We start from the raw sequence: 23,214 nt of genomic DNA on the forward strand, positions 1-23,214 counted from the left end.
GCTAGCTGGCCAGGTTCCCTCCCCTCCAGTCTCCACAAAGACCCCAAACTAGAGATCTGCTGCTGGGGACAGGGAGTCCCGATGGCACCTTATCTGCTTCTGCTGGGTGTGGCCACCCTGACTGTGTCTGCCCTGGACACTGGTGAGTGTGGGGGGCCTCGCTGGACTCCTCGAGACTCATCCCCCTTCCATTAGCTCTCCCAGTCAGCACTCTGATGAGTTTGGACCCCTTGAATGGAGGAGGCTGAGAAACCCTATGCCTGGTCAGCTTGATACCCACCGAGTCTATTCCAAACCCTTCTAGAAGGCTAGCGATCTGGTTCCCAAACAGCAGGGGTCTGGGAGTGAGCAGGGCCTGCTGCCCTAGGGTCTGGAGTTGGAATCAGCCCACATTGACACTTGTTCGAATGCTGCTTCCTGTTTCACTTTTTTTTCTTTTTGGTGTCAGTACTGGGGCTTGAACTCAAGGTCTCATGTTCTTGCTTGTCTTTTCAGTCAAGGCCAGTGTTCTACTATACTTCTACTTCAGTTTTTTGGTTTTATTTTTTTGTTTTTTTTTTTGCTGCATAATTGGATATAAAGAGTCTCACAGACATTTCTATGTCACATGAGGGTTCAGTGAGCTGAGCCCCCATGTCAATGACAGGCACCCAGGAAATGACAAGAGAATAAATGTATGTCATGGATGGGTCTGGCTTTCAGCCATGACCCTCAGATCTCTGAGCAGCTAGGATTACAGGCATGAGCCTTGCTTCCTGCATTTCTCCCTCCACCCATTACTTCAGTTCTCTAGGAATTAAGACCCTTAATCTTAGGGTCTTCATCGGTAAAGGAGCTGGGGTGTGGCTCAGTGGCAAAGCACTTACTCAGCACATGCAGGCTGCATGGATGGCTTCCCTTCTCAGTATTTCCAGGAAGGAAAAGCAAATGGCAGTCAAATAGGAACCATAATAGGTGCTTGCCCCTTAAGGGACAAGTACCACTTTGCCTCTGAGTAAACTACAAGACACTTGACAGAGCCTGGCACATAAAGGGTGCTCACCCTTACCCCATGAAAGGACAGCCTCTGGCTTTAGTAGACTTTATAAATATGAGGAAATGCTTGTATGTCCTCAGTCCCCAAGGATTACCTTGGCTGTTCCTCAAGCACCCACTGGGACCCACACCTTGCCCCAGAAAATGTACCTTATATTCTTTGTTTTGTTTGGTTTTGTTTTTTGATTGTGGGACTTGAACTCAGGTCCTGGGCACTGTTTCTGAGCTTTTTTGCTCAAGTCTATTGCTCTACCACTTTAAGCCACAGTGCCACCTCTGGTTTCCTGGTATTTAATTAGAGATAGGCACCTCTTGTGGACCTTCCTGCCCGGGCTGGCTTTGAACTGTGAAGCTCAGATCTTAACTTCTTTTTTTTTTTTTTTTTTTTTTGGGTCCAGTTGTGGGGCCTGAACTCTGGGCTTGGGCGCTGTCCCTCAGCTTTTCAGCTCAAGGCTAGCGCTCTACCCCTTGAGCCACAGCACCACTTCCGGCTTTTTTCTTTTTGCTTATGTGGTGCTGAGGAATCGAACCCAGGGCCTCATGCATGCAAGGCAAGTGTTCTACCACTGAGCCACCTTCCCAGCCCTTAACTTCTTGAATAGTTAGGATTACAGGCATGAACCACCAACACCTAGTTTACCTTCTATTCTCTATCCTTACAAAAATCACTGTAGGGAGTTTTAAGACTTATTTGTTCTCAGTTCTTACAAGAACTTGGTACCAAAGCTAATCTGTGCTATAAAAGACAGATACCAACCCTACGGTGCTTAAGCTACTGAGTGGCTGTCTGATCCCTGAGATGGTTAACTCGGCAGCTCAACCATATAGCATTTCTCTGTAATGTTCACCACCTCATTTTTGACAGGCAGTTGCTGCAGCTCCAACCATCACATCCTTAGTCAACTGCTTTCTGAAGCAGGAAGAAAAAGGAGGCTTTATCATAGTCTGATACCACCCCCACCACTTTTTTTTTTTTTTTAATCAGGTGGAAAGCCATTCCTTGGGAACTCCGGAAGACCTTTCCTTAAGTCTCATTAGTCAGAACTAATAAACAATCAGAACACATAAACAATCCCTAAACCTGGCAAATAGAATTAGATCGCAAGAAACAGGAAAAGGCTGTGGGGTGAGCAGGTACCCGAACGTGTCGACCCCACCGTTGAATGAGATAATAGAAATTGCTGACATTTGGATAACCCATTAAATGCTGATTGCTGTCTGAAGCTCTGAGCTAGACAAGGTACACAACCTTTTAGTTGCAATTCCAACTTACCGTGGGCTCCAAAAAACAACATTTGTTTTTATTTATGGGCCACACTTGACCTGGACTGGCAGGAGGCTTGTTTTATCATTCTCTTGGAGCAGAGGCTAGGTGGGGATGAGCCCAGGGCCTGTTTGTCACTGGGTTCCAGCTCAGCAGGTCAATTGCCTTCAGTTACAAACTTTGTTGTAAAGGTAAATCCAGTTGGCAAGATACAGAGAAGCCACTTTTTTTTTTTTTTGAGAAGCCACATTTTAAGAGGTGGAATTGGGAGTCTTTATTAGAAAGCTGGCATCTGCAGGTGTACTCTATCACGAAGACCTGCAGCCCCATGATTACACTTAATATTGTTAGTGTAGTGTTAGAGCCATGAGAGCAGGAGAGGAAAGAGCAGACAAATAATATCAACAACCCAGATCAACCCCAATGGAGAGTTGAAGTGGAACACCATGTTGACAGGAGGTGAGCCAGGAGACAGAAGACACGGCACACCAGGCCTAGTGTAAGTGCATCTGAGCTGGTCTGACCCTAAAATAGGCTCAGATTAGGAGGTAGAGTCACAGAGAGATTCTCCTAAATTCATGGCCTAGGGCTGACAGGTCCACTAATCTGTCATCCAAGTCCCTGCCTCTGCCTCTAAGAATTCAGGCATGCCCATCACCTGGGAGATGGGACATCCCCTTACTCCACCATGAAGACAAGATGGTGCCAGTTAAACCCAATTCCCTATCCACCACATGGCCAAGATGGCACTGGTTAGACCCAACAACCCCACTTCAACTTGAGGCCAGTAATCACACAACTACTCTGGAGGCAGAGTAGCCGCAGGATGCATTTGTGGTCTCCACACCATATGATCTGTTTAAAACCTGGAAAATATCTGGGTGTCATCCTAGCTACTCTGGATATGGAGATTTGAAGATTACAGTTCAAAGCTAGCCTGGCAGGAAAGTCCCCGAGACTCTTATCTGCAATTAACTATTAAAATTTAAAAAAAAAAAAAAAAAAAAGCCCTAAATGGTGCTGTGGCTTAGTGGTAGAGCACTAGCTTTGAGCAAAAACAAGCTCAGGCACAGTGCCCAGGCCCTAAATTCAAGCCCTAGAACCAGCACACACACACACACACACACAGACCAAAAACAAAAAACAACCTGGAAGAGCTGGGAAGGTAGCTCAGTGGTAGAGTGCTTGTCTTGCATGCATAGGCCCTAGGTTCGATTCCTCAGCATCACATAAGCAGAAAAAGCTGGAAGTGGCACTGTGGCTCAAGTGGTAGAGTGCTAGTCTTGAGCTGAAGAGCTGAGGGACAGCACCCAGGCCCAGAGTTCAGGCTCCACGACTGACAACAACAACAACTTAGAAAATTCTTCAGCTTCCTAGGACTATGGACTTGAATTCAATCTCTTAGTCCTCATTAATTATTCCGAGCTTTCCAGACACTTGAGGCTGTAATCTGTAAACCCAAGCTACTGGAAGGCTGAGATCTAAAGGATCCAAAGTTGAGGCCAGCCACCTCCAGCAGAAAGTCTACAAGACTCCGTCTCCAATTAACCAACAAAAAGCCGGGATAGAGGCATGGCTCAAGTAAAAGAATGATTTCTGAGCCTGCTTAGTCCCCATTTTTCCAATCATGAAGGGAGGGGTGGGGGCGCAGTCAAATCCGGACCGCGCGCATGACCCACGATGTCTGTGCCCCTGGCCCACTGCAGCCCACCTGGAGGAGCGGTGCGGCCACACGTGGCACGGGGAAGGGCTGCTGCTGCGCTCCCACGCGACGTCCCGCCGCTTCTACTTCGTGGCTCAGGACACTGACTGCTGGCTGTGGGTGCAGGCGGCCGCCCCCGGCGACAGTATTCGCTTCCAGTTCCACTTCTTCCTAGTCTACAGCCTGACGACACCGGGGGCCCAGGAGCCCCCCGTGCCGGCTGATCCCTGCGCCCCCGGCTCCTACCTGCAGTTCTACGAGGGTCCTCCAGAGGTGCCCCAGCCCCTGGGGCCCCCTCTGTGCGGCCTGACCATCCCCGCCCCGGTGACCTCCTCTGGACCCTTCCTCGGCCTGCGCTTGGTCACCAGAGGCAGCCAGCCCCGCGTGGACTTCGTGGGAGCAGCCACCTCTTTCCATTTAGGTGGGTCAGGATTGAAGGTCAGGATGCGGCTACACGGGAGGCTGTGGGAGCTGGGAATGGGGGGACCCTGTGGGCCCAGGGAGGTGGAGAAGCAAAAGTCCTATCAGAAAGAGACGCACACAGACAGACACACAGACACACATAGCTGCACCCTCACACTAACCCCTTATATACTCAACCTCACACTCCTTGCTTAAACACAAGCCACATCATAGCTGCATCATGCACACACATCCCCTTACACACTTACACATGTTTGCACACTCATGTTCATACACAAACTCCTCTGGCTCCTCTTCAGCCAACCTGTCAGAGGGGTGCAGAAAGGCAAAGCTAGAAGAGAGAGCATGGTACATGTCTGTAAGCCCAGCTATAGGACAAATAGAGGCCAGAGGATCATGAGTGCTGAGGTCAGCCCTGGCAAAGTTAGCAAACCCTGTATCAAAACCGAAAATACAGCCAGGCTCTAGTGGCTCACTTCTGTAACCCTAGCTACTCAGGAGGTTGAGATCTGAGGATTGGGTTTCAAAGTCAGCCTGGGCAAAAAAGTCCATGAAAGCCGGGCGCCGGTGGCTCACGCCTGTAATCCTAGCTACTCAGGAGGCTGAGATCTGAGGATCGCGGTTCAAAGCTAGCCTGGGCAGGAGAGACCATGAGACTCCTATCTCCAATAAAAACCACCAGAAAACCGGAAGTGGCACTGTAGCTCAAGTGGTAGAGCGCTCGCCTTGAGCTGAAGGGTTGAGGGACAGCGCCCAAGCCCAGAGTTCAAGCCCCACGGCTGACCAAAAAAAAAAAAAAAAAGTCCGTGAAATTCTTTTTTTTTGGGGGGGGGGGGATCCGGTCGTGGGGCCTGAACTCTGGGCCTGAGTGCTGTCCCTCAGCTCTTCAGCTCAAGGCTAGCGCTCTACCACTTGAGCCACAGTGCCACTTCCGGCTTTTTTCTTTTTGCTTATGTGGTGCTGAGGAATCGAACCCAGGGCCTCAGGCATGCAAGGCAAGCGCTCTACCACTGAGCCACCTTCCCAGCCCAGTCCGTGAAATTCTTATCTCCAACTAACCACCAGAAAACCAGAAGTGGCGCTGTGGCTCAAGTGGTAGAGCACTAGCCTTGAGCTAAAGAACTGAGAGACAGCACCCAGGCCCAGAGTTCAAGCCCAGAATGGGCATCAAAAAAACAAACCAAACAATACAAAAAGGGTTAGAGTGGAGTTAGCTCAAGTGGTAAACACTAGCGGGATATGAGAATTTGAGAGGTGCTGTGTTCAAGCCCTAACACTGGAGAAGGAGGAAGAGAAGGTGGAAGAAGAAATCCAGATGGTCATGGATTGTAAGAAGGAACTGGTTTATGCAAGGAAGGGTCTTCCTGGACTGGTAATGCCGGGTTTTCAAGCTTCATGCCTGCCCTGTGCATGGCAGTTCAGCCCCAGCCCCTAGCTGCAGGCTGAGCCTCTGCCATGTTCCTGCTGCCCTCCAGGACATCTGCCATTTGTAGCTGCAGAGGTTGGGGCTTTTGTGCTGAGTCCTGCCGCTCCAGTCCAGTGCCAGCTTCTACCCCAGCGGGTTCTCCTAGGACTGGAGCCATGTTGTGGAATCAAAACCCTACAAGGCCTTCCTTCCTTTCTTTCTTGCTTTTTTTTTTTTTTTTTTTTTGGTCGGTCGTGGGGCTTGAACTCTGGGCCAAGGCGCTGTCCCTCAGCTCTTCAGCTCAAGGCAAGCTCTCTACACTTGAGCCACAGCACCACTTCCTGTTTTCTGGTGGTTTATGGGAGGTAAGAGTCTCACAGACTTTCCTGCCCAGGCTGGCATTGATCCTTTCACCAAGATCCTCAGATCTCAGCCTTCTGAGTAGCTAAGATTACAGGCGTGAGCCACTGGTGCCTGGCTCAACGCTTCATTTCCATTGCTGGAGTACAACAGGAATGTGCACAGTCCAAACAAGGAACAGCCAGCTTCTGGAGAACCAGACCTTGACATTGACCTCATTTGTCTCCTTCCTCCCTGGAGTCTGCATGCCTGACTTGTGGATTCAAGACTCCCCTCTCTAGTGGAGTCTCTGGCTCTGAGATAAACAATTTGAAATGTATCCCCTAGAGCCTTAGGGCCATGAGTCATGGTCCTGGGGGGTACCTATTTCTGGGTCCTGGAGTCTCTAAGGTACCAAAGTTCCTGTTATGTTAGGTTGATTTCCAAATAGCCTTCACTAGCTGATAGAAAGCTGGCAGCATGCTCCTCCCTCCCTCTGTCCTTCCCTCTCACCCTTTTTCCCTGACCACTGCTGAGCCTTTCTACCTGGGCAGCTGCCAGTCATCACAGCTGCTCAGCCTGCAGCAGGACTGTCTTGGGGTTCCCTTTTGTCATCTGAATGAGGAGCTGTTCCTTTCACCCCTGCAGGCCCCTCCTATTGGTTCACCTGGGCTGCTCCTCAGGCCTATCTTTCTGACCTTGCCAGTATGCTGCTGCTTTTCTCTCCTAGACCCCAACCTGATCCTGTCACCCACAGTCCTTCCCCAGAACATGTACTTTCATTCACATGCAGAAGAAGCCAAACTCAAGTTAGTGGAAGCCCAACAATGGTGGGATATTAAGATGTTAGTCCAGCAGGCCACTAGTGGCTCACGCCTGTAATCCTAGTTACTCAGGATGATGAGATCTGAGGATGGCGGTTCAAAGCCACCCAGGCAGGAATGTCCGTAAGACTTTTTTTTTTTTTGGGGGGGGGGGTGTTGGTCATGGACTTGAACTCTGGGCCTGGGCGCTGTCCCTCAGCTCTTCAGCTCAAGGCTAGTGCTCTATCTTGGGCTACAGCACCACTTCCAGCTTTTTCTGCTTATGTGGTGCTGAGGAATCAAACCTAAGGCCTCATGCATGCAAGGCAAGTGCTCTACCACTGAGCCACTTTCCCAGATGCAGCCTCCCCCCTCCCCCACCCTTGGCCCCTTGTGAGACTCTTATCTCCAATTAACCACCAGAAAACTGGAAGTGGCTCAAGTGTAGAGAGCTGGCCTTGAGCTGAAGAGCTCAGAGACAGTGCTCAAGCCCAGAGTTCAAGCCCCATGACTGACTGCCCCCCCCACCCCCCACCCCCCCACAAAAAAAGATGTTAGTCCATGTACAGCTGGATCCAGGAGTTGGAGCAATGTCCCCTGGGTTCTGTCCTCTGTTCCCTGTGTCTTTGCCCTGTGTGGGTCTGTTTGGCTTCTGTCTCAGGCAGGTCCCCCTCTTACTTCACTGCCTGATCACCCTGCAGCTCCAGCCTCCATCACCCTCACTGCAATCTCATGACAGACAGAATAGGCATCCTTTCCTGTGGCTCTAGCCAAGGTCCTGGGGCTGAATCTGATTGTTTCTGTGAGTTATAGTATCCATTTCTGTGGCCTGGAAATGAAATGTTCTACCTGGTGGGGCCTGAATTCCATGCCAACTAGAGCTGTGTACTGACCCTCAGTCCCTCTGAGCTAGCTGTTGCCCACAGCATGGACCTGCCTGGCAGACACCGTGCATGGAGTCATACCATTATTTCACTTGTGGACATAGTCATTCACTAGAAAACATGAGCTGAGCACCTGCTAGATGCTAGGCTCTCCTTGGCTCTGAGGACACAGCAGTGCAAAAAAGAGGTCCCTGCCTTCTTGGATCACAGTGTGGGGAGGTGCAGTCCAGGGTGAAGAAACATGGAGTTGGGATGGGAAGGGAGCAAGCTGGGCAGGAATACAGGCAGAAGTCAGGTGGAGTTGATGACAGGTGTAAGGCCAGGAGTGCTCAGGATACTGCAGGCCACACACATGTATGTGCTCCCATGTGTACAGATGTGCAGATTCACATTATGCCACTTGGTACCACTGTTTTATGAGCACAGGCTTCAGACCAAGCTTGCCTCTGACTTAATACAAGCTGTGTAGCCTTGGTCAGGCGGCCTAAACTTTCTGTGCTTCAGTCTTATTTCTTTTCTGTTTTTTTTTGCTGGTCCTGGGACTTGAACTCAGGGCCTGGGCACTGTCCCCAAGCTTTTGTGCTCAAAGATTGCACTCTATCACTTGAGCTATAGCACCACTTCCAGTTTTTGAGGGGTTAATTAAAGAGTCTCACAGAGACGTTTCTGCCCAGGCTGGTTTCTAACAGTGATCCTCAGATCTCAGCCTCCTGAGTAGCTAGGATTACAGGCATGAGCCACTGGCACCCGGCTTCAGTCTTATTTCGAACTCAGAGTTTATAACAGTATTCGGTTTGTGGCAACATCATGAGGATGAAGTGAGCTGGCACAGAAGAGGATGGAAAAGGAGAAGTGAGCTGAGCTGCTCCACCTCTGTGGTTATTGTTGTGTTCCATGTCCCTGTGCACACTTCTGTCACACTTATGCACACTTATGTAGGCACACAGCTCTTTCCTGGTCACGCCTCTCCCACTACGGGCCCCACTTCTGTGGTTAATATCATCCTAGGTTTCTCCTTCCTCTCCCAGGGTCTTGTGGCCCCTACTTCCGCTGTGGGAATGGAAGGTGCATCCCCCTGAGCCTGCTGTGTGATGTCTGGGACGTGGATAACTGCGGTGATGGCAGCGACCAGGACGCCTGGCCACTGGCCAACTGTAGAGGTAGGTAATGGATGAGGCCTGGGCCCTGTGGGAGCCTGTCCCTCCTTCCCTTCCCTGGGGCTGGGTCTGTGAGGAGTCAGGTGCGGCAGGTGTGGTTCAGTGGCAGAAGATTTCCTTTTTTTTTTGGTCACGGAGCTTGAACTCTGGGCTTGAGCGCTGTCCCTCAGCTCTTCAGCTCAAGGCTAGCGCTCTACCACTTGAGCCACAGCACCACTTCTGGTTTTCTGGTGGTTTATTGGAGATAGAGTTTCACAGCCTTTCCTGCCTAGGCTGGCTTTGAACCGTGATCTTCAGATTTCAGCCTCCTGAGTAGGTAGGATTACAGGTATGAGCCACTGGCACCCAGCTGGTAGATTTCCTAAATGGGACGTGGCCTGAGGTTTTGGCCTGGGGCCACTGGGCTCTGGCTGACAAATCTGAGCCTAGCTACCATACTCCAGAGAATCTGAAAACCACACATCCAGCCTGACTCCCATACTTCATTAGGGCTTGAACTCAGGGCCTGGGCATTGTCCTTTAGCTTTTTCACTCAAGGCTGGCATTCCACCACTTGAGCCACAGGTCCACTTCTGGCTTTTGGTCATTAGAGCTGAGTCTTACAGATTTTGCTGTCTCAGATGATTTGAACCATGATCCTCTGATCTCAGCCTCCTGAGTTGCTAGGATTACAGGCGTGAGCCTGGCACCTAGCGTGACTCCCACATGGTCCAAATGGAAAAACTGAGCTCCATGAAGGGGGAGAAATTACTTGCTCAAGGACATGAAGCCAGGGAGTGTCAGGAGCAGGAGTGACTTCTGTGGCCAGCAAGCACTGGAACAAGTCACCCAGGAATCACCTTCCTAGAGATATGGAGCTGATTTGGGGATGCAAATGTGGGGGTGTCTGCCATGGGTAGGACAGTTGCTCATTGTAAGAAAGTACCTTGCTCTAGTGAAATGCACTGACCAGAGCCCCAACACCTCATTGAGCTACTTCGCTAGCTCCTTTGCAGGTTTCTGGTTGCTTTCCTCAAACACTGTGCTCATCATCTTCTGTATCTTATCATCTTCTTTCTTGGTTGTCTCCTTAAGATATCACCATCCAGACTCTATTTAATTTATTCTGGCCCTGGGTCTTGAACTCAGGTCCTGAGTGCTGTCCCTGAGCTTCTTTTGCTTAAGGCTAGTAGTCTACGACTACTAGTAGTCTACGGTCGTGGGGCTTGAACTCTGGGCTTGGGCGCTGTTGCTGCACTCTTCAGCTCAAGGCGAGCACCCCACCACTTGAGCCATAGCACCACTTCTGGTTTTCTAGTGCCTTATTGGAGATAAGAGTCTCATGGACTTTCCTGCCTAGGCTGGCTTTGAACCTCGATCTTCAGATCTCCGCCTCCTGAGTAGCTAGGATTACAGGTGTGAGCCACCAGCGCCCAGTATAGTCTATCACTTAAGCCACAGCCCCACTTCTGGCTTTTTCTGAGTAATTTATCAGAGATAAGAGTCTCACGGACTTTCCTACCCAGGCTGGCTTCAAACCCCTATCCTTAGATCTCAGCCTCCTGAGTCACTAGGATAACAGGAATGAGCCACCAGTGCCCAGTATAATATTGACACTTTAAAAAACATTTTATTTTACATCTGAACAGATCATCATGTTCAGCAATCAGCTTTACTCATTCGTTCATGAACTTCTTTCCACATCAGTACATATTGGTTTATTCCAGGACTTAAAGTGGCATGTGTGGCCCTCCAGGTGGTTGACAGAGCCATAGACTATTACAATTCATCCTCTATGACCTTCTGTTTTTTTTTTTTTTTTTTGTCGGTTGTGGGGCCTGAACTCTGGGCCTGGGCACTATCCCTCAGCATTTAAGCTCAAGGCTAGCACTCTACCACTTGAGCCACAGTGCTGCTTCTGGCTTATTTCTGTTTACGTGGTACTGAGGAATCAAACCCAGGACCTCATGCATGCAGGGCAAACGCTCTACCACTGAGCCACCTTCCCAGCCCCCTGAACAGCGCTCTACCATTGAGCCACCTTCCCAGCCCCCTGTAAGTATTTAAGTTCAGTGGCTGGGAAGGTGGCTTAGTGGTAGAGCGCTTGCCTTGCATGCATGAGGCCCTGGGTTCAATTCCTCAGCACCACATAAGCAAGAAGAAAAAAGCCGGAAGTGGTGCTGTGGCTCAAGTGGTAGAGCGCTAGCCTTGAGCTGAAGAGCAGCACTCAGGCTGAGTTCAAGTCCACAACTGACCCTCCCCTCCCCCCCAAAAAAAGATAAGTTCAGCCAGGTGCTTGTGGCTCAAGCCTGTCATCCTAGCTATTCTGGAGGCTGAGATCTAAGGACTGCAGTTCAAAGCCAGCCTAGGCAGGAAAGTATGTGAGACTCATCTCCAATTAACCACCGAAAAGCCAGAAGTAGAGCTACATAGTTCAAATGATAAAGCACCTAGGTCCTGAGCTCAAGCTCTAGTTCAACACCTGGTCTGATTGTTATAGTAACTTCTGATCTCCCTGCAGGGAGGTGCTTTAAAAAAGTTTTTTCCTTCCAGTTCTAGGGCTTGAACTCGGGATCCTATACTTGTTAAGCTGGTGCTCTACTACTTGAACTACTTGCTTTTTGCTGCTTGTTTTTGAGTTAAGAGTCTAGAGAACTTTCCTGCCTGGGCTGGCCTTGAACATTGATCCTTCAGCTCTCAGCCTCCTGAGTAGCTAGGATAATAGGCATGAGCTACAAGTTCCAGCTCTTTTTGCCTTTTATAGACTTTTAGAACAGTTGTAAATTTACCAAATATTGATAGTTCAAACAATCCCCTGACAAGAGTTTTGCCTACTGTTAATATCTTATATTACTGGGACACATTTGTTTTGATTAACTGAGCAACAGTGATACATTGTTATTAATTAAAGTCAGGGTTTCCTACTTTGTACCTAATATCCTTCCTGCCCTAGGACTCCGGTTAGTAGTTAGTTGTCTCCTCCCTTCAGCTCCTCCTGCTGCAAAGTTTCATACAAAAAACATTACTGATGGCTGGTGACCTTGACCCCTGGCTGAGGTCAGCTTTCCCTTCATTTCTCTTTCTTTCCTTTTGTCCTTTTTCTTTTTCACTCACTCCTCCCTCCCTCCCTCCCTCCCTCCCTCCCTCCCTCCCTTCCTTCCTTTTTCTGTCAGTTTTGGGGCTTGAACTCAGGGCCTGGGTGCTGTCCCTGAGCTTTTTCCCTCAAGGCTAGTGCTCCATCATTTGAGTTATGGCTCCACTTCTGGCTTTTAGATGGTTCATTGGAGATAAGAGTCTCATGGACTTTCCTGCCCAGGCTGGCTTTGAACTGTGATCCTCAGATCTTAGCCTTCTGAATAGCTATGATTACAGGCATGAGCCACCGGTGCCTGGCAACTTGCTTTCTTGGTGAATTTCTCTGCACTGTACCCTTTGGAAGTTGTTATGTGCTGCTCACACTTGAGTGGGAAGTTAGGTTTTTCCTGTGCTGGAGCCTCCTAAAACATAACTCAGTGTCACTTCTGCAGCAACACCAATCTCTCAGAGAAAGGAAAGCCTCCCAGGGGTTCACAGGCCCCTGCCACCTGTCCTGCCTCCATGCTGACCACGCCCCCTCAACTCACTTCTCCCCTCCTGCCAGCCTTTAGCCTTTCCCAGCCCTTTCCCTTTGCCCTCGACCTCTCCACAGAGCCACCTGGGGTGCCTCCACACTCCTGCCTTCTGGTCTCTGCCTTTTCCTCCACCTGGAGGAAAGGCTCCTTCCTTTGCCTCCCAGAGTGGAATTACCTCCTTAGGTCTCTGCTTACCCCTCATTCTTTATGCAAGTTCTTTCCTGGCCCCTTTATGTAAAAATAACAACCCTGTGTCCACCTACAGAAGAGTGCAGAAAGAAAATGTGATCTATTTGTAAGATGGAATATTAAAGGAATGATTTTGTGACACATGCTGCAACCCAAATCAACTTGGTACTCAGGGATGCCAGCCAGCCACCAAGGGCAAATACTGTATGACCAATAGGAAGGACCCTAGAGGAGCTAGATTCATCAAGTAAAACCATGGTTGCCCAGAGCAGGGTTTAGGAATTGAGTGTTAAATGAAGACAATTCTGAAGATGAGCTGAATGCAGTGGTTCACACCTGTAATCTCAGCTACTTAGAAGGCTCCCATCAAGAGGACTGTCCTCTGGATTCAAGAAAATGGAAGTGAGCCCCCTTATCAACCAATGCTGGGTGTGACAAGGTGCATCAATTATGCAGGAAAAGGGGGATCACAGTCCAGGCTGACGTGAGCACAAATGCTAGACCCTATACCCAAATAAAATAAAGCAAAAAAGATCTGGAGGTGTGGCTCAAGTTGAGAGAACTTGCTGAGTAAGTTCAAGGCCCTGAATGGCACTGTACACATTAAGTAGTTAGATGGTAAATGTGTTTTCCTACAATTAAAACAAACTCACCAGGCAGCAGTGGCTCACACCTATAATCCTATCTACTCAGGAGGCTGAGATATGAGTTCCTGCTTATCTCTAATCACTAAAAAGCCAGAAGTAGAGTGGTGGCTCAAGTAGTAAAGCACCAGCCTTAAGTGAAAAAACCTAAGAGACAATGCCTACGTCCCAAGTTCAAGCTCTAGTATAGCACACACCCCCACCCCACCCCATCTCCAGCCACCATGCCCTGCCTCTTAGCCCTACTAGAGCACTTCATGTTTTTCTGTGTTACTACACTATACTGTCTATTTTGCTTCCTGGTTGTGTCCCCCAGATTCTACAGCAATGAGTAGGGGGTGGTAGATACTACAGAATTATTAGTCAAATAAGCAAAGTACAAGCTAACCTTGTAAATACTGTCAGCACCCAGCACCCAGCACCTGTCTGTGTGTGCAACTCCCTTGTTGAGAAGAAACTCTATAAAACCCCAGGACCTGGAGCTAGACTATGAGTTTATGTCCTCTTGTTTCCAGCTGTGTGACCTTGACAACAAACTCAACCTCTCTGTCCCTCCCTTCCCTTCTGTGCACATGGAAAGATGACATTGATAGACCGAGAGGTCTTCAGAGGATTAAATGAAAGACAGAAGGATAGGGCTGTGTGCCACTCATGCTACTGCTTGCTGCAGGTCCTTCTGTGACATCCAACCAGACAGGAAGCATGGCCAACGCCACCTCCAGGCCCCGGCAGTCTCTCTCCCTGGCCGTCAGGACTGCTGTCCCTTCCCACACTGCAGCTGAGAGGCGTTCCCCAGCCGACCAGGATGCCGCTCCACAGGATGTGGCTTTGCAAGGTGGGGCTCTTCCACCAAGATCACAATTGTCCCTGTCTGGGTGGTGGGCCTGGCAGCAGGCCCAGCCTGAGGCTGAGTGCACTCTTTCCTCTGGCAGGACCTTGGCTCTCGAGGGTGGCTCTGGCCTCCTTGCTGCTCCTGGCCTCTACTGGTCTCCTCACGGGCCTCCTTTGGTGCTGCTGTTCCCTGGGTGGACCAGCCTGGCCCCCTGAGGTCCTCAGCCTCCGCCTCAGATGTGGCACAGCCTGCCACACGTGCTACCAGTGTCCTGGCCGGGTCACCCCGGGGATGCAGCCAAGCCAGCCTGCCTTCCAGCACCCGGGAGACCATCCCTAGCAAGGAAGGCGTGGCGCTGAGGCCTGGTGGCCTGGCCAGCTGGCTGACGCTAGACAGGCCACTCGGTTCTCTCAGCCTCCGTCTGTGCCAAGTTCCATCTTCCAGGTTGGGGTGAGGGTCTTAGGAGGTAGCATGTGCCCAGTCCACGGAACCCACCCTGCAGGGTGAGTCGAGTGGAGGGCCAGTGGGTGTCAGGAAAGGGCATGACCTCCTGGCCCAGGGTAGGTATTAGGGCCGCCCTCCCTCACCCCCAGACTGCTGAGGCCCTACTCTGCCCCACCCACTGGCTGCAGCCAAAGACAACAGACCCCCGGCGGGGATAGCACCGTTTATTAAGAAAAACCAAGAAGAAGACCACAGGAGGGTCCCTTCTAGGGCCTGAGGCCAGGCGCCCCAATGCCAGAGTCTGGGGCCGCTTTTCTAGGGTCCTCAGGCTCCCAGATGGGTGGGGCTGTCATGTCCCCTCCTTTCCCCACCAAGGCACTTGTCTTCCTGACCCCTCTCCCCCACATCCTGGGCCTTCACCTCCAGAAGATGGGGAGTGGGGCTTGGCGTGGTGGGACTCTGGTGCTGGGCTCTGTCTTGGCAGCTCCGAGGTTGGAGGGGTTTCCCTTGCAGCCCCTGAGGATGGGGCCCTGGATGGTGTGAGGGGTGGTGGAATGCAGGCTGGGTGGAGGGAGGCTGCTGGGGTGGGGGAGCGGCCAGGCGGGGGCTGGTGGGGGCAGGGGAGCTGCCTTCTGCTCTGCAGTGGGCATGGGCATCCTAGCCACTGCGACACCACCTCTTCAGGTAGCTGGTAAGTCACGGGGGGGGGGGGGGGGGGTAAACTGAGGCCGGCTCTCATAGGAATGAGGACTTCCCATGGCTGCAAAAATAGGCAGCCCAGCTTGATGTTGGGGGCTCTGTCTGGGTGGGAGGAGTGAGGTGAGTTCTGGATCCATCTGGCCACTGTGCCTGGTCCCAAGTCTGGTGGCCTACCTACTCCTCTCCCCTCTGCCCTGCCCTGTAGCCTGGGGGCTTTGGCACGTGTATAGGAGGTGGCATGCCCACCCTCCAGTCCAGCCCAGGGCATAGCAGCAAAGCGTGGCATTGCCTCAGGTCCTTACAAAAATCATCATAATATTAATAATAATATAGTTGACAATGACGGGCTGGACGCTGCCCGGGAGTCCGTGGGGGTAGGCGGGGCCTATGAGGGGCAGGGGCGTGTGTTGGCCCCTGCCTGGGCGAGGTGCTGCAGGTCCAGGGGCTGCGGGGGTGGCGCGCCAGACCTGGCTGAGTGCAGCACCAAGTTCTTGATGCAGCCGGTGATTCCTGAGGAGAACCTGCCCGAAGTCAGCATGGCCACGTCTGGGGCTCCGCCTGCGGAGGAAGCACAAGGGCTGTCGGCTCCGGAAGCCCAGGAGGCCAGGCCGGCTGGGGACTCTGGCTCTGCAGGGCAGGCGTTTCCACCCAGGCCACAGGCTGGGCTCAGGCCAGGCCAGGACTCACCGATGTAGACGCTGTTCTTCGTGTTCACCGCCACATTAGGGCCTGGGGACTGGCCGCTAACCAGCTCTTCACCGTCCACCTGGATGGAGCCTCTCCGGCCCTTTCTGCAGAAGAACTGGGTCAGACCCCTTCCCCCAAACTCCCAGAACGCCCAAAATTCCATTCCTTTGGGGTGAGGACTCCAGACCAGACATGTCCTCTGCTGTGTGCCTTTTCTCACTAGATAGAGATTTGGCCTCATAACTCCCTACCCCTAAGTCTTCAAACTCCTGAGCATTTATCCAATAGATCACAAACCAGGCTGCACTAAAGCTACCAGTACAACTATGTTTATTGCAGAATGGTTTACCATAGCTAAGATATGGAATCAATCCAGATGTCCCTCAGTAGATGAATGGATCAAGAAAATGGCATATATAAATATATATATATATATGTATATAAAAACACATACACAACAGAATAACAGAATTCTGCACATCCATCAGAAAGAATGATATTGTATCATTTGTAATGAAATGGAAAGATCTGGAGAAAATTGTATTAAGCAAAGTAAGCCAGACACAAAGAAACAGGCTGCATGGTTTCCCTCATTTGTGTAACTAGAATGTGCCTGTAAATCTACAAGGAGGGATCCTTCCACCTCCAGCTGCAGTGCTGGAGTCACAGGTGTGGCCCACTATGACAGTGGCCACAGTGTAAGTGGGTGCAGTGGCACAATCACTGACTAGCTCTCCTTCCACACCAGCCTCACATTCTCTCTCTGAACACACTGTCTCTTCCTTGCCCCTGGTGGGGGCAGGGGTGGTGGCAGTTTTGGGCTCCTTAACTCTTTCAGGCTCTTTCCCCTAGTGCCCGGCTGGCTCCCTTACCTCAGTGCTGTCACCCGATGCCATTCACCGTCATTGATGGGGTCTTCAGAGACAAGGTGGGCTTCCCCACTTCCCAGCTCATAGCTACAGAAACACAGACCCGTGAGGGTGTGAGCTGGGTAGGACCAGGGCACAGGTATGGGAGGAGGCAGGTGGTAGGTAGCTAGGGTGCTGGGAGTGGAAGGAGCAAGGAAAGGGACAAGAAGGGCCAGGACCCACCTGAAGACCAGGTGCCCATCCTTCAGCCCGAGGCTGATAAAGTCCTTGCTGTGACCAGCCTCTGCCACCTCCTGCCAAAGAAGGACAGATTCTCTAGGGTCCCCACCCAGGACAGCTGAGCCCCCACAAAGGGCTACAGCTTTCAGCTTCCTCTCCCGCCACTGCCTGGGCCATCAGGAGGCTTATCTCCTGCCCCAGGAACCCTGAGATCCTGGGCCAGAAGCCCACTCACCACGCCCTGCCAGAGCAGGAGGCCACTGGCACTGCTGGTCCGGACTTCTAGCTCAATGGTCTCGGGGGCTTCAGGCAGGCTGTGGGGGAGCCAGGGGTGAGGAGTTGGAAATCTCTATTCCCATCCTCCACCCTGGCCTCCCATCCACTCCCATCTCACCTCCGGGAGAAGACACCACCGTGGAGGGCAAGGAAGCCGCCATCATGGAAATAGGCTCCGTACTGCCCAGGGGCATCTGTGGGAGGGTGGGTGTGCTGAGCCACCTGCTCACCTGCTGCAGCTGTCAGGCCTGAGTCGGTTCCCTTAGCACCTCCATCTCCACCCCACTGCAGGACTGGGGGAAAACGCTGCTGCTCTGTTCACTCCCTGTCACTGACAGCTGGTAGCTCCTTGGATCCCAGGTGTGGCAGCTGAGGTGCTGGGACTAAGTCACTGATAGTTGCTTATCTCAATGCAGACCAAAAATGGTCTGTGATCATGACTAGAAACTGCAATAACTATTACAATCACTGCTACGCCTTGCTATTTAATGTGCTAATAAACATATGTATTTCAAATAAAAAAAAAGAACTCTTTTTTAGAGGGTTGTATTGGGGTTTGAACTTAAGGCTTCATGCTTGCTAGGCAGGTACTTCTAGCACTGAGCCACACCTCCAGCCCTGTTTGTGGCTGGTTATTTTTGACATAGAGTCTCACTTTCTGCCTCAGTGCACACTGGCCCCACCTAAGATAGGTGTCTATCTTAGGCTTCTCAACATAGCTCGGATGATAGGCATATGCTACCACACCCTTCTCAATAGAAACTTTTCCACCTGGGCTGGTTTCAAATCAAGCTCCTCCCAATCTCAGCCTCCAAACAAGATTAAAATATAGGTGTGAGCAACTGGTGCCAAGTTTAAATATAATGCCCGCCCCCGAAACTTTAGTCTTCCTCTAAAATCTTACTTTAAGTACGCCAGAGAATGCACACAGTGGGACTGCTATCATAGGCTGTCTGTCATGTTCTATCAGACTTTATCTCTGAAAGTCCCACAGCCCCCAAAGCCCCTCAGGATGGAGAACAGCCAGAAATCCCAGGCCTGGATTGTACCCTGGCCGTTCCAGCTCTACTGCTCATACCCCGCCCCTCAGCCAGCACTGGCCAGAGCAGGCCTGGCAGCACAAGGGCAGGGGACACAGTGCTGCTCTCTGCCACAGGATTAAGATAACTGCTGACACTTACCAAAAGACCACTCTGTGCCTGACCATTTCACAGTCAGCTACATTTACCCAGACCCTAGTAATGACCCGGGAGTTGGTGAGGACATTCACAAAAGCTAACATTCTGCATCCACCTTGTTCTAAATCTTCAGTACAGAAAATAATTTAACTCTTCACACATAATTTTATCCAAAGCCTTAGGGAAAAATGTCACTGAGGTACTTTTTTTTTAAGATGAGAGGGTAATGAAGTCTTGCCTATATTGGTCTAATCATTTTATCTCAACTGTTAAGTAACATTTAATACAGGAGAAAACTGAGGCACAGAGAGGCTAGCTGACTCATCCAGAGTCACATAGCTAGTAAATGGCAGGGTTAGGATCTGAACCCAGGCAGGCCAGTTCCGGAGTCCATGCTCTTAACGACTATACCACTGCTCCATCTTATACCAGTGGTAAGAGATGTGTTTATAACGATGCACAGTGGCTGTCAATGTTCAACAAGCATTCACTTTTATTATTTTTGCTATATGGATGTATACATATATAGAAAATATATGATATATATGTGTATAATTTACTTAGTATTTACTATGCTTTACTATGGTTTGGAGGTTGAGCCCAGGGCCTCATGCTTGCTAGGCCAGTGTTCTACCACTTGAGCCACACTCAGCGCCTTGTTTTCACTTTGAAGCAGAGGTGAAATCCCGAAGATGTGGGCTCTGCCCTATTCATCTTACATTTACTGCTCTTGGGCAAAGGTGAACATAGGAGAGATGTTTGTTGACTGAATGCATGAGTACAGAAGAGGAAAACAGGTCAGGAGTTCAAAGGGCTGCCAAGGCTATCATGCTGATTTAGGCAGCTTCCCTTTATTGGACCTTTCAAACTCCATCACCTTGGCCTACTTTGCTTAGAGGCGGAGCTTAGTGGGACAGGAGACTGAGACAGGTAGAAGAGATGAAGCTGCCTGGTTGGCCACAGGGAATACATACCATTGCCTCCACTGCCTTCCAGGTGCCAATCAGACTCCCCTGTACCATGTCCGGAGCCTATGGAGAGAGTGGGGTTTGGTCAGTGAGCACACACAGTCAGCTAGTGTGTCCAGCTTGGGCCCCAAGAGGGAGGTGGAGAAGGCCAGGACCAGGTACCTTGCTGGCAGCGTGGGCCAGAGAAGCCGGGGAGACAGAGGCAGCGGGTGCCCTGGCAGGTGCCACCATGCAGACAGGGCTCTCGGAGCTGGCAGGGGTTCTCCTCATCCTCGCAGAGGTCTCCTGCAGGCCGAGGCCAAGGGCAGGGGCTACAGGGGCTGCTCATCATCTGTGACCCCTGAGCCCTGGGCTGCCGACTCTGGTGCTCCCCATGCTCTGGGCTGGCTCTCACCTTTGAAGCCATCCTGACACAGGCACTGGAACTCGTACTCGCCCGCGGGCATGCACGTGGCACCGTTGCGGCAGGGCTGGCGCTCACAAGGGGAACTGTCGTAGCACTGCCCGACACCTCGGCTGCCCAAGAAGCTGTAGGTGAGGTCCAGCCGCTTGCCATTCACAGACACCTGTGGGCACAGGGACACGGAAGGACTAAGAGGTACAGGAGTTAGAGTACTGGTGGCTCACACTCATAATCACAGCTACTCAGGAGGTTGAGATCTGAGGATCACAGTTCAAAGCCAGCTTTGAAAAAAAGAAAAAAAATCTAAAGTCAGAAATACTTAGTTATCACTGGGTGTTATGAATATAGGTGGCTTTGATGTCTTTTTTATACTCCTTTATAATTTCTCACTTGTTTATGATAAGCAGGTATTCCTTTAAGTGTGTTTGGTATCTATTTTGTGGGGGCAGGGGGAAGAGGTACGTATGCTGCAGAGAGCATCATGCAGGGGAGGGCAGCAGGAACCAATGGAGGAGCTGTCGGCATGCAGCTGTTATCCCGTGTGGAGGAGGAAGTGGAGGCTGAGTGGGGAAACACGTGGTCCCAGGGGCCGCTCCTCACCTCGCCTACACAGCCGTGGAAGTGAGCGCTCACGTTGGTGGCCGGGGCCAGCTTCACAGAGGGCTCTACTCCGCCCAGGTAGAGCAGGGTGTGCAGGTTGAGGCCCTGGCTCTTGCCAGGCGATGAGCGCAGCACAGGGCGCCCCCTGTTCACCTGCAGCTTGCCATCTTTGTTCAGGCGCTCTGCGGATACTCTGTGCCATCGGCCCAGGGCCAGTGGTTCAGGGCTCCGCAGAACAGCTAGTCCTGGGGAGGACATAGGGCAGAGCTGGACTCCGGGTACAGGGAGATGAGGGGGGAGGCCAGGCCCAACCCCACCCCAAGGTGACGGGAGCAGAATAGGAATTTCACATCATTAGGGATCGGCTTAGTTGCACACGGCAGTGGGGAAGGGGGGCTTATTCCTTCAAGACTCCTTGGGGCATGGAAAGCCAAGGAGGGCATGGAGCTTGGCACCCAGGGGCCCATTTGCGTCTGACCCCCATGCTTACCTGATCCCAGCTCGTAGCGGAACTCCAGGTGACCGCCAGCCATGGCCAGGGACACGAAGTCCTCCACAGGCCCGCTCTTCCCCCCACTGAACAGCAGGATCCCGTCTGGAGCTAATGGCTTGAATTCAACGTCCAGGCGCAGCTCATGGTGTGTATTGGTGAGGGCGGGCAGTGCCAGGTAGGAGCCAGTGCCCGACATGGATGGGGTGGTCACCGTCACACCTGTGGCAGCCACAGCTCAGCCAGGGCCAGTGGGGTCTCCTGGGGGACCCAGCTTTTTGGTCTTCTCCTGGGACTCCCACCCACTCCTTCCTGTCTCAGAGCTCCGGGACCACTTAGGCAGCATCTGCAGTGCCCGGAGGCTCCTGGTCCTGGCTGGCAGGGCCAGTAGTTGGGGCTAGTGGACAGTGGTCCTTTCTGGAGGATGCAGGCTGGGTGGGCATGTGGCCAGAGGATTTGGGGGACCACACTGACCATTTGTAGGGCCTGTCATGTTCCAGGGTAACCAGCAGAATGCCCGGCCAGCGCTGAGTGCCTGGGTTCTCACACTCACCCTCTTCACACCTCACCCCGGAGCGGCCCAGGTGGCAGCGGCAGGTGTAGCCTCGACCGTCAGGCCGGTTCACGCAGGTGGCATCCGGTCCACAGGCCTCTAGGGATAGAAGGGCCGGTGAGGAGGGTACTGAAGGGACTCAGAACTGGGGGGCCATGGGGCCTAAGCCTCGTCCATTATCCATTGCAGCGTGGAGGCTGCCCAGGTGGGGCCTATGCGTCCAGAAGAGGCTGGACTGAGGACAGTGGGCATGAAAGGGCGAGCACGTGCCCCGGGGAGGAGGGAAGCCTAGATCGCATCCAGGTCTTTCAGCTCCATCATCGGTACGGTGGATGGTGTGCCACCCCCCCCACCTGCTCACAACCCACCTTGTGGTGACAGTGGGGGTGGTACCTTGGTAGTAGGGTATCTGTAGGGACCTAGGGAGGACTGGACTGTGGAGGGAGCCCATGCAACAACCCTGAGAGGTCTTAAGCAGTGGGGAGGATGGACGTGAAGGGGATGCATCAAGGGTGGCAGCCACTGGCACGAGTGGGGCACGCACCTGGGTGGCAGTGCAGGGCCTCTGAGTGCTCACAGCGGCTCCCAGTGAAGCCAGCTGGGCAGACACACTTGTAGCTGCTGCTCTCCGAGTCGTAGCACTGACCTCCGTTCTGCAAGGCAGCCCAGGAGTCAGGCCACGCCCCCTACGCAGCCCCCCATCCTCACTGGGCCAGCCGGTGGTATGTGGGTGTGGGGCCACCTGGCAGGGTCGGTCCTGGCAAGTGGGGCAGTGGGAGATGCCGTGTGCGGTGAGATTGAGGTCATGGAAGACAGTCTCCTCGCCCTGGATCCGCAGCTCCCGGACACAGCCTAGAGGGTGGGCAGAGGGTGTGAGCCACAGCAGAGCCTGCCAGTCCCAGCACATGCCCTGCGGTGCTCTCCCCAGCTCTCAGTGAAGCCTTGGGCGGGGGTGGGGGGGTGGGGGGCAGATGAGGGCTTACCCACAAAGCCACTGCTCAGCCCAGCCTTGGGAATGGCACTGTAGTCAGGGTAGCCACCCAGGTATAGCTCTTCGTTCAGGTCTAGGCCCTGGAACTTGCCCTGGGGGAATGGGGAATGTCAGGAACAGCACACAGCCCAGGCAGGGGTAGACTGGGAATAGGCGATGGGGTCAGCTCTCACCTGGGAAGTCCCATTGACAGGGGCCAGGTTGCCCACAATCAGTGAGCCCTGGGTGAGGCTGCGCAGCAGGGTCACGGTGTGGAACTGGCCCAGGGCCAGAGGCGTGGGGTGGCGGATGGTGGCCATACCAGAGCCCGCATCAAACCTGTTCCGTGGAGTGCAATGGGGTGGGGCAGGAGAGTGGAGATGAGGGGTTTGTAAGAAGGGTTGGGGATGGAGCTCCGGAGGTGAGGCCATCGTTTCCTGTTCTCCAGGCTCTGCGGCTGCTCTGCTCCAGTCCTGCCCCTGCTTGCCCTTCCTCACCACCCACCCCAACCTACGCTGGCCTCTACCCCGATCCTCTATCCCCACCTCTGTCCCCAGAGACTCATGGGCCCTGCAGCCAAGGCCCAGGCCA

At 52.4% G+C, this 23,214-nt stretch overlaps 2 protein-coding genes across 2 annotated transcripts in view; one reads left to right on the forward strand and one right to left on the reverse strand.

Moving 5' to 3' along the window:
• Positions 1-81: 81 nt before the first annotated feature.
• Ldlrad2 (low density lipoprotein receptor class A domain containing 2) lies at positions 82-14,606 on the forward strand. The gene is made up of 5 exons (XM_042688429.1): positions 82-142; positions 4,006-4,422; positions 8,884-9,015; positions 14,106-14,270; positions 14,368-14,606. The coding sequence occupies exons 1-5, from the start codon at positions 82-84 to the stop codon at positions 14,604-14,606; spliced, it is 1,014 nt and encodes a 337-aa protein (XP_042544363.1).
• A 313-nt stretch (positions 14,607-14,919) lies between these two features.
• The window catches only part of Hspg2 (heparan sulfate proteoglycan 2), a 101,537-nt gene continuing 93,242 nt past the window's right edge, over positions 14,920-23,214 (reverse strand). The window contains exons 82-97 of the mRNA XM_042688437.1: positions 22,818-22,962; positions 22,637-22,736; positions 22,396-22,505; positions 22,198-22,306; positions 21,654-21,752; positions 21,101-21,322; positions 20,611-20,855; positions 20,002-20,173; positions 19,770-19,892; positions 19,614-19,670; positions 17,580-17,655; positions 17,421-17,499; positions 17,189-17,259; positions 16,970-17,053; positions 16,098-16,201; positions 14,920-15,968 (exon numbers count right to left, since the gene is read on the reverse strand). Coding sequence (XP_042544371.1) covers positions 15,796-15,968; positions 16,098-16,201; positions 16,970-17,053; positions 17,189-17,259; positions 17,421-17,499; positions 17,580-17,655; positions 19,614-19,670; positions 19,770-19,892; positions 20,002-20,173; positions 20,611-20,855; positions 21,101-21,322; positions 21,654-21,752; positions 22,198-22,306; positions 22,396-22,505; positions 22,637-22,736; positions 22,818-22,962 — 1,969 coding nt within the window. The 3' untranslated portion in view covers positions 14,920-15,795. The remainder of the gene's footprint in view (positions 15,969-16,097; positions 16,202-16,969; positions 17,054-17,188; positions 17,260-17,420; positions 17,500-17,579; positions 17,656-19,613; positions 19,671-19,769; positions 19,893-20,001; positions 20,174-20,610; positions 20,856-21,100; positions 21,323-21,653; positions 21,753-22,197; positions 22,307-22,395; positions 22,506-22,636; positions 22,737-22,817; positions 22,963-23,214) is intronic.

The sequence above is a fragment of the Dipodomys spectabilis genome, unplaced genomic scaffold, assembly GCF_019054845.1.
Source record: "Dipodomys spectabilis isolate Male_0828 unplaced genomic scaffold, ASM1905484v1 ptg000118l, whole genome shotgun sequence".
Lineage (NCBI taxonomy): Eukaryota > Metazoa > Chordata > Mammalia > Rodentia > Heteromyidae > Dipodomys > Dipodomys spectabilis.